The following is a 13,025-nucleotide window of genomic DNA, read 5'->3' as shown; positions in this document are numbered from 1 at the left end:
AACTGCTAGTGATACGAGGCCGTTGGGATCCAGCACGGCGTTCCGTATTACCCTCCTGAACCCACCGATTCCATATTCTGCTAACAGTCATTGGATCTCGACCAACGCAAGCAGCAATGTTGCGATACGATAAACCGCAATTGCGATAGGCTACAATCCGACCTTTATCAAAGTCGGAAACGTGTTGGACGCATTTCTCCTCCTTACACGAGGCATCACAACAATGTTTCACCAGGAAACGCCAGTCAACTGCTGTTTGTGTATGAGAAATCGGTTGGAAACTTTCCTCATGTCAGCGCGTTGTACGTCTCGCAACCGGCACCAAACTTGTGTGAATGCTCTGAAAAGCTAATCCTTTGCATATCACAGCATCTTCTTCCTGTCGGTTCCATTTCGCGTCTGTAGCACGTCATCTTCGTGATGTAACAATTTTAATGGCCAGTAGTGTACACATCTCGTGGTCGTGCGGTAGCGTTCTCGCTTCCCACGCCCGGGTTCCCGGGTTCGATTCCCGGCGGGGTCAGGGATTTTCTCTACCTTGTGATGGCTGTGTGTTGTGTGATGTCCTTAGGTTAGTTAGGTTTAAGTAGTTCTAAGTCCAAGGGGACTGATGACCATAGAAGTTAAGTCCCATAGTGCTCAGAGCCATTTTTGAACCAGTAGTGTACACAATGTTCGGTGTTGATGTACGTATGCTAATGATACCCTTTGTTGCTAGGGACATGGGCGCGCTGATGCACCTACTGAAGTGCAGTCTCGGTTCGGGCATCCTTGCGATGCCGATGGCCTTCCGGAGCGCGGGGCTTGCCGTGGGGCTCGTGGGCACCGCCCTGGTGGGCTACATCTGCACGCACTGCGTCCACATTCTGGTGAGTAGCCGCGAGGAGGCTACGCGAGGAGGTGGTGCAACAGGTTCTCAATGAAAATCTCCCCGAGCAGTAAACGTAATAGCAGAATTACTGAAGTACGGGCCGACTCCTCTTGCAGATGCTGTGAGTTGGCTTGCCTATCTTAAGATTCATGGGATTTCTTTTCTGGGTCAGTTTTATTTTCCGTTTCTTGCACAGATCTTCCAACTTCTGCTGTAGTTTAGGGTCTATATTTACCACGGAAATCCAGTTCTATGTCCTTACACTCAGTTCTCTCTTCTGTTAGCGCTGTATTAAAATGATTTCCCCGTTCTATAATGCCAGGAGCTATTATATTTGTCCCTCATTTGAGATTTTGACATCTCTTCTTAAGCTCTTCATTGTTTTCCTTTGTCCCTCTCCCTACATCTTCCTAACTTGTCAGGTCTCTTTCACCACATCTCATAACTTTTTTGTCTAACCTCCTTGTTTATTTCCATAATAAATAATTATAGCCGCCCGGTGTGGCCGAGCCGCTCTAGGCGCTTCAGTCCGGAAGCGCGCGACCGCTACGGTCGCAGGTTCGAATCCTGCCTCGGGCATGGATGTGTGTGATGTCCTTAAGTTAGGTTTATGTAGTTCTACGTTCTAGTGGACTGATGACGTCAGATGTCAAGTCCCATAGTGCTCAGGAGCAAATAATTATAATTCCTTTCTGTGATAACATGGGCCTATTTTTTTAGGATTTCAAGAAGAATGCTTTCGGGACAAGAACGCGTGGGTGTTGGTAGTGCTCGATTGTCCGGTTTATCTTATTCGGAGATGCGGCAGACACTCAGTCGGAAATTTCACAGGCAAGCACCAACCAAAATTCAGTTAATTGGCAATAAGTTGCAAAGAAATGTTAACGTCTCCTATGAATAACAGTCCTCCTATCCCACAAGAGACTGTTCAGTGGATCAGAGAAGCAACCGAGAAAAGTCCGAATGCATCAATTCGTCATTTATACAAGGAAATTGACGTAACAAAATTAACGATTGTGTAAGTGTCCCACTTTACGCTAAGGCAAGAAGCCTATCACATTCAAGTGCTTTGCAAATTTGATCCTGAAGAATACTCAACTCGCCAAGCTGTGTGTCACGATTTGACAGGAACTGCACTCAACGAACACCTCGTGCATCACATTTTATTTACTGACGCGACCACGTTCCATACACGAGGAAAAGTTTACAAATGTAACTGCCGTATACTGGGTAATAAGCCAAATTACGATGGCACTGAATGAGAAAGACACAGATCAACAGTAATTGTGTGACTTGGTTGCATAAAGACTACAGTTTATGGAGTTTTCAGTTTTTCAGAAGAGACAGTTACAGGAAACGTTTACCATGATATGCTGGAGCCGTTCCTGCAACCACACTTCAACAAGAAGCCATTGGTGATAGAGATTAGAGCAGGCCATAATTCTGATCAAGAACGGCTCCTAAATCGAAGACTCGCCAGGAAAGATGGTCAGGCAGAGGTTGAGCAAGACTTTACCCTTCGCGTTCATCTTATTTGACACTCTCGGATTTTTTTTCTCTGTGGCGTACATAAACATAATCGTGTAGAAAACGAGAGTAAGAGATGTACAGAATCTAAGAGCTCAACTCCGAGATGCAGCGTCGGCTATTTCGAGAGATATGCTTCATAATGTGTTCAGATCTGCTGTTCTCAGTGAGTCCAATGTTGCAAAACACACGGAGGCTACGCTGAAGTGTGCTGAAAATGTATATATATACTGACAAGTAAACATACATGCATATTTTGTAGATGAATCCTTTACTTTGTAGAAATTGGTCGAGGCTTTCTGACCATTCACTATACAGGGTGAACGTTAGAAAACACATATAATGCAGCGATATATTCCTGTTTGAAAATGGAGGAAAATAGGTCCTACGAATATGTGTGCGGAAATGCATCGTTACCACGGTAGATGGCACTGGCGAATGACAGTTCCTCTGACACGTGCCGTGTGTTCCTGGCGTGTTGCAGGCTGTGTGATAGACGCAGCGTATTGTAAGTAGTAAAAAAATGGTTAAAATGGCTGTAAGCACTATGGGACTTAACATCTGAGCTCATCAGTCCCATAGACTCAGAACTACTTAAAGCTAACTAACCTAAGGACATCACAAATATCCATGCCCGAGGCAGGATTCGAACCTGCGACTGTAGCAGCAGCGCGGTTCCGGATTGAAGCGCCTAGAACCGCTCGGTCACAGGGGCCGGCTTGTAAGTACTCGAATGGTTCGGTATTCATATCGGGAACAAGCCGACATCGTGTTTGTATACTGCCAAGCAGCTGGAAACGGTCGACAGGCAACACAGCTATACCAAAAAAGGTACCCTCACAGACACCAACCACATCATGCAACACTTCAAGCCATTTTTGGGAGTTTTGTGTGATCATGGGTCCTTTCCGACAAATGACGTGCAGGAAGGTGGCAGACTGTGCGTGTACCAGATTTGGAGGACCAGATTCTACAGGATATTGAGACGAACACTCGTACAAGCCCCAGGCAAGTGGCCAGCCAACGTGGTGTAAGCCAAAGTACGATTATGTGTATCCTGCATGACAACGGCTATCAACCCTATCACCTGCAACGAGTGCAATGATTATCAGCAGCAGATTTCCCTCTATGGAAACGATTTTGTCAGTGGTTTTTGCTCCAGACCATCACAATTATGGGAGTTTTGTCATCAGTCCTCTTCACTGACGAAGCAACCTTTGCCAGAACTGGTATCATCCATGTGTGTTGCATTGCATGGGAACCACTTTGAAAATCTGTTGTGACGTGGATACGATGCAGCCTTGAACTGTGTTCCAGGATGATTTGTTGTCATTGTATGCACAGTATCCACCGTCTGCCTAATGTTCATAGGACCATTTTTTTCCAGTCAGGAATCCGTCCCTGCAGTTTTTCGGTTATTAATGTATGCCTTATGTATAATGTCTGAAGATAAAACTGCCCCAGAAGAAGAAAATATCTGATGCACCTTAAGATAGACAACCCATCTTACATCATAGAACCCTAAAGCGAGTGGTGTGAGTTGGGTAGCCTACCTTAAGGTGCATCGCATATTTTCTTTTTCCGTGCCAGTTTTAGTTTCACCCACACTGTGTATGCGCCTCACTCAGCCACGTTGCTTCGTGTGCCTCGGCTTGACTACTGTGGCTGGTGCTGTGCAGGTGGAGAGCTCACAGCGGCTGTGCCGGCGGCTGAAGCTCCCTTCTCTGGACTACCCTTCCACGGCTGCTGCCGCCTTCACGTCAGGGCCAGACCGCCTGCGGCCGCTCGCTCCAGTAGCCAGGTGAGTCTAGCCAGAAGATTTGTGGCAGGTCTGTCTTTCACACTGTGATCTCAGACACGGAATAGATACTCCTATTATTATTCACAGTAAACTAAGCTCTGCAAGTGCAGAAGTCGTGCATAGATTTGAACAGTGCATAAAATTTTTGTTCGCAAATGCATTTAATTATTCCTGTCCATGGCATGGCTTTAGGAAAGGTAAATGCACCAGAGAGGCACTTCTCACGTTGTAGTTGATAATGGAAGCAAGATTAAAGAAAAATAAAGACACTTTCAAAGGATTTGTCGACCTGGAAAAAGCGTTCGACAATGTTAAATGGTGCAAGATGTACGAAATTCTGAGAAAAATTGGGGTAAGTTATAGGGAGAGACGGGTTATATACAACTTGTACAAGGGTAAAGAGGGAATAATAAGGCTGGACATCCAAGAACAAAGTGCTCCGATTAAGAAGGGTGTAAGACGAGGATGTAGTCTGTACATTCAAGAAGCAATGATGGAAATAAAAGAAAGGTTCAGGAGTGGAATTATAATTCAAAGTGAAAGGATATCAGTGATACGATTCGCTGATGACATTGCTATTCTGAGTGAAAGTATAGAAGTATTACATGATCTACTGAATGGAATGAACAGTCTGATGAGTATAGAATATGGATTGAGAGTAAATTGAAGAAAGACGAAAGTAATGAGAAATAGCAGAAATGAGAACAGTGAGAGACTTAACATGATGGTTGATGGTGGTCACGAAGTAGACGAAGTTAAGGAATTCTGCTACCTAGGCAGCAAATCCAATGACGGACGAAGCAAAGAGGACATCAAAAGCAGACTAGCACTGGCAAAGAAGGCATTGCTGGGTGATAGAATTCTATTAGTAATCAAACATAGACCTTAACTTAAGGAAGAAATTTCTGACAATGTACGTTTGGAGCACAGCATTGTACGGTAACGAAACGTGGACTGTGGGAAAACTGGAACAGAAGATAATCTAAGCATTTGAGATGTGGCGCTACAGCGAAATTTTGAAGATTAGGTAGACTGATGAGGTAAAGAATTAGGAGGTTCTGCTCAGAATCGGAGAGAAAAGAAATATATGAAGACACTGCCAAGAAGAAGTGACAGGGTGATAAGGCATCTGTTTAGACATCAGGGAATAGCTTCCATTGCACTAGAGGGTGATGTAAAAGGCAAAAACTGTAGAGGAAGACAGAGATTGGAATACGTCAAGCAAATACCTGAGGACGTACGTTGCAAGTGCTATCCTGAGATGAAAAGGTTGGCACAGGAGAGGAATTCGTAGTGGGCCGCACCAAACAAGAAAAAAAAAGAAAAAAAGATGCGAAGCACACTCTTGGAAAATGCGAAAACACTAAGTTTGAAAAATTATGTCTTTTGTGAGGCTGTGAATAGTAAAGGGCGGCTCTTCATAGTACATACGCCTGCGAAGAATTGTTAGCTGTTACTCACTAATCCTGGCCCGTATATTGTTTTCGAGCTGGTCGATGGTTGCTGGTTTGTTGACGTATACCTGTTCTTTGTTCAGTCGTCAAGTCATGGATAATAACTGTATACCTGAGACGAGCTTCCGCATCTGCGGGTTTACCTCTCTGCACTAGTTGCTCTTTGTTCGCGAACAATTTCTACTCCGTCGTAGAAATTATTTGCAGTGACCTTTGGTTCGGGCCAAGCTGAACGGCACATCTTCGGCTGCGCTTTTCAGCGCTGTCATTAACGTTACCCTCACTCGTTGAAATTTTTGAAGAGATCGAACCGAACGTCGGCTACTCGTTCGTAGGCAGTCGCAGACTAAATAATGACGCCGAAAGCGTCCTACCAGGTGGAGAATGGAGGCCTGATGGGGATAGTTGCGCAGATTAAAGTGCCGGCGTTACGCTCTCTAAGACAGGATGATGGATCTCTGATTTTCAAAATGACGTTCTATCACTATCGGTCCATGTTTCGGACTCAATTTCTCCATGGTGTTCCTCACAGTCCTGAAAAACAATAAAAAAATATTAACAAATTACAAACAAAAAACGTTTGTGAGACAACCCACGAGCAACTTCTGCGCCTCTGTTTACAGTATTTCACAAAAAAGTTACAAGTCACAAATTCTACAAATACATCAGCATCCAACACGCACAAATATACACTGAAGAGGCAAAGAAACTGGTACACCTGCTTGATATCATGTAAGACTGCCGCGACCACGTAGAGGTGCTGCAACACGACGTGGCATGGACTCCACTAGTATCTGAAGTAGTGCTGGAGGGAATTTACATGCTCAGTAATGTTCATATCTGGGGATTTTGGAGGCCAGCGGAATTGTTTAAATAAGAAAAGTGTTCCTTGAGCCACTCTGTAGCAATTCTGGACGTGTGGGGTGTCGCACTGTCCTGCTGCAATGCCCAAGTCCGTCGGAATGCGCAATGAACATGAATGGATGCACTTGATCAGACAGAATGTGTGGTGTCACCGCCAGACACCACACTTGCTAGGTGGTAGTTTTAAATCGGCCGCGGTCCATTATTACATGTCGGACCCGCGTGTCGCCACTGTGTGATCGCAGACCGAGCGCTACCACAAGGCAGGTCTCGAGATACGGACTAGCACTCGCCCCAGTTGTACGGACGACGTAGCTAGCGATGCACACTGACGAAGCCTCGCTCATTTGCAGAGCAGATAGTTAGAATAGCCTCCAGCTAAGTCAATGGCTACGACCTAGCAAGGCGCCATTAGTAACATTGCATGTATCTAAAGAGTCTCACTTGCATCGCCACAATCTCCCGATGTACCAAAAGGATGGATTAAAGTTAAATATTCCAGAAGCTACATACTTTTCTTTATAGCATTCATTACGTATCCTGTTTCAGACCTCACGCACCCTGCTTTGGCTTAGCGTGTGCCTTTCGGCTTCCTCTCATTGTGTCTAGGCTGTCTTGTCTAGACACAACAGAATGTATGCATACTTGTCCCCCATCGGAGTCGTATCCAGACGTAGTATGGGTCCCATATCACTCCAACTTCACACGTCCCACACCATTACAGAGCCTCCACCAGCTTGTACAGTCCCCTGCTGACTTGCAGCGTCCATGGATTGATGAAGTTGTATCCATAACCGTACACGTCCATCCGCTCGATACAATTTTAAACTAGGCTCTCCGGCCAGGCAGAATGTTTCCAATCAACTGTCCAATGTCGTTGTTGACGAGCCCAGGCGAGGTGTAAAGCTTTGTGTCGTGCAGTCATTAAGGGCTCCGAAAGCCCATATCGATAATGTTTCGTTGAACGGTTCGCTCACTGACGTTGATGGCCAAGCATTGAAATCTGCACCAATTTGCGGATGGGTAGCACTTCTGTCACGTTTAACTATTGTCTACAGTCGTCGTTGTTGCCGTTCTTGCAGGATCTTTTCCCGGGCGCAGCGATGTCGGAAATTTGATGTTTTACCGGATTCATGATATTCACGGTACACCCGTGAAATGGTCATACGGGAAAGTCCCCACTTCATCGTTACCTCGGAGATGCTGCGTGCCATCGTTCGTGCGCCGACTGTAACGCCACGTTCAAACTCATTTAAATCTTGATAACCTGCCACTGTAGAAGCAGCAACCGATCTAACAACTGCGCCGGACATTTGTTGTCTTATATATGCATTCCCCACTGCAGCTCGATATTCTGCCTGTTTACATATCTCTGTATTTGAATACGCTTGCCTATACCAGTTTCTTTAGCGCTTCAGTGTATATCGCTAGTGGATATCCAGTTAACAGCTTTATTCTAGCTTCTAGAGTAGCACTCCATGTTCTCTTGGAACACTGTTGTATGATGTGATGCTTAGTCTGCTCTAAGGCTTTGTAGTCACATTTAGAAAAATGCGTGGGAACTCTTATGGGACTTAACTGCTAAGGTCATCAAAAAAATGGCTCTGAGTACTATGCGACTTAACTTCTAAGGTCATCAGTCGCCAACAAATTAAACCTAACTAACCTAAGTACATCACACACATCCATGCCCGAGGCAGGATTCGAACCTGCGACCGTAGCGGTCGCTCGGCTCCAGACTGTAGCGCCTAGAACCACACGGCCACTCAGGCCGGCTAAGGTCATCAGTCCCTAAGCGTACACACTACTTAACCTAAATTATCCTAAGAACAAAAACACACATCCATGCCCGAGGGAGGACTCGAACCTCCGCCGGAACAAGCCACACAGTCCATGACTGCAGCGCCTTAGACCGCTTGTCACATTTAGAGCTGCCGACGATAATACCCTATCCTTGTAGGTAGCCCTAGCGCCCGCGTGACCTTTTCGGTTTCTACTTAAACCGTACCAAATTTTTCTCGGTAGATTGGAACCTATCGCTGGTATACTGCTGGTCTTTGTAGCTATTGTAACGGAAACCTTCCTTCGACTTCTCTCTTTCCTTGCCTCGTCCGTGAGACAGGACTGCAGAGCGTCTGGTAGGTGGGTGAAGCTTATACAATACAATGTAGATTGACAGTAAAAAAAGAAAGAGTCGTTTGTTGTTACTGTCAGGGAGATAACGTGGCGCTGCGTACCCACCTAATCTGAAAGGGTTTTCTCTCTGTGCACAGAACGGCTCTTACCCACACGGTGCATGAGAGCGTCGCTATAAATTTATCTACTGAGTGTGGATATGTGTAATGTGTGCTTTTCATGCAGTGTCATATGTGTTGTATGATGAGAGATGGTGTATGCTTTCTCCTTGTGGAGACGGCTATGCGACTACATTGACCGTGACAGCGTGAGCTAATTGTATCAGAAAATTTTAATGCAATGATTTACGATGCGAATAACTCATTAGTGGGGAAAAGTATGCGATAAGTTATTCTTACAAATAACTTTCTGTTCTCTCTGCTTACTTAACTTTTGAATAAAGTATGCAAACAGTCCACTCATACACGGCAAAGACGAAACCGAGAAAGAGGTACCACAATATGCAGAATAACACCCAGCAACATCAAATGAAGTAATTTGTAAAATTAAACAGTAGTCAGTCCTATTAAACAGTACCTGTCATTAAAAAGTCAATAGGCAGATCAGTAAAAATTACGTGTTTATTTAGCAAAGATGTGCCAAAAGAAGGTTTACTCTCAGGTAATCAGTACAATGCGGCACAAATAACAGTGAGAGAACGTTGTTAACTGTTTCGCTATGAAAATCAAAATTATTAATTTTGAATGAAAAGTAAATGACTGTTGTCGAAATGGTTGACCATTGAGAGCTTTTTATCATAGCAAGAATAGCGTTGTCCCACAATTTTACAATAAATTTCACTGAATTTTCCTATCTTAAATAATTCGGAAGTTACCTGAATGAATAAATAAACAACAAATTAAGGCAACAAAAAACACTCTGAGTAACAGCATGAAACATAAATGTGTAAAATTTATATGGTTTTAGCTAGAATCTTTGTTTTTCCAGTTTTACATTAACTAAATTTAGTTTACTGTTACTCCAGTGAAATTGTAGTAATGAACATGGTCTCTGACTACAGTGGAACAAAATAGCTAACTCACAGAGGCGTCATTACTGTTTACTTTGAACCACACTTCTAACAAGCAAAACAAACAATACTCACGGTATTATTCTTTCTTAATATTGCTGTTCTTTAACAAATCAAAGGCACTCGCTTTTATTTGTAGTAGGAAAGGAACAGAACCCTATTCAAGGTAACAACAAAGATGAAATATGAGAACAGGGAGCTAGAGTTTTAACATTTTGCTATTATTATTTAAATGTTCTCTCTGTGTCACTGCGTGTGCCTCTGAAAATTTCTAAATGGAAAGGCAAACAGCTAGTTGCAGATGTTGAGACGATATAATATTCAAAGGATCGTCATAAATCGTGGTGACTTCAGTGCGATTACTGTCTTTGAATAAAAGTGTCATTCCTGTTCGTCTTAATGCGTATTTCGGGTAGTTACCTTCTGTGTTATTCTCTAGCAGTTCTTTTTGTGTATGGTCCAAGTTTCGTCGAGCTATGTAAGTCGACAGTGACACATCATACGTTTTGCACACCAATGTATTGTAGAATACCTTCACTTACATCAGTTTTCGCTGTTAATTATAACACGAGGTTTGGCTGAAAAGTAAACGATTTAGGAATATATCAGTCTTTATTTTCACTTCTCCATTTACACTATCCCTTTCAAAACACTCCCCTCTATGGTACTAACACCGCTCAATCGAATTTTCCCCTTTTAAAAGCAGAGTTGGAAGCTGTCTTTTGAAAGCATCTTCACGATCTCTGTAGCCTTATTTTTCACGGCTTGATCGGTCTCAGACCGTTGTTTTTCCATAACACTGGTCCCTCTCCCCTTACTCGTTCACGGAGCTTAGATACGACATCAAGATGATACTCCTCATTTATAGTTCGATTTTCTGTCGTTTTCATTTCCACATTTGTCAAAAAATACAATCAAATTGATTTGAATTTTGATTTTGACATTCGAATCTTCTTCCGTTTCGTTGAACTGGGGCTTTTCCTGTGAACTGATCGGCACTTATTTCCCCGATCATATTGGTAAACCAGGATTCATCATATCTTATTACTTTCTCAAAAAATTTAAGATACTGTTTGACGGTTTTCACAGTGACAGCACAACAGTTCATTTGGAGTCGTTTTGTTCAGGCATCAGGTTCGCTCAGACCATCTTTGAATAAACTTTCCTCATGTGAAAATGGTTCTCAGTCGATTCTCACAATATCGACAACCACACGAATATATAGGCTACTGTCTTTTCTAGTTGAAACTCCGCTTTTTCAATGTTTACCGAGCGAGGTGGCGCAGTGATTAGCAAACTGGACTCGCATTTGGGAGGACGACGGTCCAATCCCACTTCCGCCTATTCTGATGTAGGTTTTCCGTGATTTCCCTAAATCGCTTCAGGTAAATGCCGGAATGGTTTCTTTGAAAGGGCACGGCCGACTTCCTTCCCCATCCTTCCCTAATCGAATGGGACCGATGACATCGGTGTTTGGTCCCCTACTCCAATTCAACAAACCATCATTTTTCAATGTTTTCGTCCGTTGTTGATGTTGATGGTCTCCCTACCCGTGAATCAACTTTAATCTCTTCTCGTCCCACTTTGAATCGCTTGAACCACTCTAAAGTTTGAGAGTGTGAAAGAGACATCACAGTAGACTTGTTTCAACAGAGAATAGGCCCGTGTGGTGGATGTTCCGATTTTCACTAAAATTTCACATTCATCCGTTGCACCTTCAACACAACAACTTTATTTCTACGGGCTGCAGATACACGGTATGACAGAAACGAAGGCCATACCCAGACTGAGCGCTGTAGCCGAGCGGTTCTAGGCGCTTCAGTCCGGAACCGCGCTGCTGCTGCGGTCGCAGGTTCGAATCCTGCCTCGGGCATGAATGTGTGTGATGTCCTTAGTTAGGTTTAAGTAGTTCTAAGTTCTAGGTGACTGATGACCTCAGCAGTTAAGTCCCATAGTCCTCAGAGCCATTTGAACCATTTTGAACTCAGCAGTGGTAGGTGAATGGGAAATGGAGAGTGGAGATGTCAGTGACGCCCATTGACCTTGAGGCCCACGCTCTTTTTCTGCCAAAACAGAAGTTCGGTTATGTTTTAGCCAGACATCGTACATCCCCTACTTAAAAAGAAGAGGCGTGATATACTGAATGGAGGAAATAAAAGTGACCCGGGGGTTCGGAGCGTTTCATATCCATCATTTTGAAACCACTTGTGGCAGCATTAACGGAGGAGGAAAAGACCTACAGTTACTTACAGCAGGATGGAGCAACTGCCCATACATCCGGCCGAACCTTGGATTACATTTACATAATCTTCAAGCCTGACAGAGTTGTTAGGTCAGTCTGGTCGCTGCCCTGGGTGGTCACACTTCTCACCTGATATATCACTTTGTGTGGGCAACCCTCAAGTCCAAGGTGTATCGCAACAACACTAGTAGCCTTCAAGAACTGCAGCAGAACGTTTAGGCTGAAGTTGCTGCAATTCCAGTAGTACAGCATCTATCCGCCTTCAGCGACTCGTTGACCAGGGTGTAAAACTGGCAAGAGATGAATGGTGGTAACTTCAAACATCTGCTATAGTTATGTTAGCACTGTATTTTCTTTCCTTTGCTGTGTTTCTTACTATCCTGGAAATCTGTACTCCGGGCCACTATTATTTGTCCCACCCTATAGTACGCATGTAAGTGCAGTATCTAATTCAGTAAGCTCTGATTTGCTTTGCGGTGGGTGCCAGTGCACAGTGGCAGTTGGTTAGTGAGAGCGGCTGCGTTGCTTTTGCAGGTGGTTTGTGAACGCTGGGCTGGTGGCCACATACTACAGCGGCATCACCATCTTCACCATCTTCATCGCTGCCACACTCAAGCAGGTGAGTATCTGCTTGCCAGCAGTCGATCACCTGCGAGAAAATCCAGCCTTGGGAATGGGATGTGCTTGCCGGATGTACTCTCCGAGCCGCCGTAGCGGTGAGGGGCGGAGACTACTTACTCTACCAGTACATTTTTCCCGTATGTTCCTGGGTTGTTCGTCGATGGGACACGGCTATCAGGCGAACTGAGCCACTTCCTCGCCAATAGTTTCTAGTGCGAGTAAGAGATTTGCACTGCTTTTAACACTAAAAAGACTCCTAACGGACCTTGCCAAATACCTTTCCTAATATTTTGTACTGATCTATTTGGCGAAGCAACTGCTACAATTCAAGTGCTCTATGGTAATTTAGGTATCATAGTCGACAGCCACCGTAGAATTTAGGTAAAAGTGTATATGTATTGTGTATATGTATTTCCAAAACTAATTTTCGCTATGCTGTG

The 13,025-nt window shown here is 44.1% G+C and overlaps 1 protein-coding gene across 1 annotated transcript in view; it reads left to right on the top strand.

Moving 5' to 3' along the window:
* LOC126474876 (proton-coupled amino acid transporter-like protein pathetic) overlaps positions 1 to 13,025 on the top strand; it is a 146,526-nt gene that overhangs the window by 96,929 nt on the left and 36,572 nt on the right. Inside the window, exons 4-6 of the mRNA XM_050102359.1 lie at positions 719 to 869; positions 4,078 to 4,199; positions 12,499 to 12,583. Of these exons, the coding sequence (XP_049958316.1) occupies positions 719 to 869; positions 4,078 to 4,199; positions 12,499 to 12,583 (358 nt within the window). The remainder of the gene's footprint in view (positions 1 to 718; positions 870 to 4,077; positions 4,200 to 12,498; positions 12,584 to 13,025) is intronic.

Source organism: Schistocerca serialis, chromosome 4, assembly GCF_023864345.2.
Source record: "Schistocerca serialis cubense isolate TAMUIC-IGC-003099 chromosome 4, iqSchSeri2.2, whole genome shotgun sequence".
NCBI lineage: Eukaryota > Metazoa > Arthropoda > Insecta > Orthoptera > Acrididae > Schistocerca > Schistocerca serialis.
The sequence above is the reverse complement of the archived record's forward strand: the minus strand, read 5'-3'. Positions and strand labels throughout refer to the sequence as shown.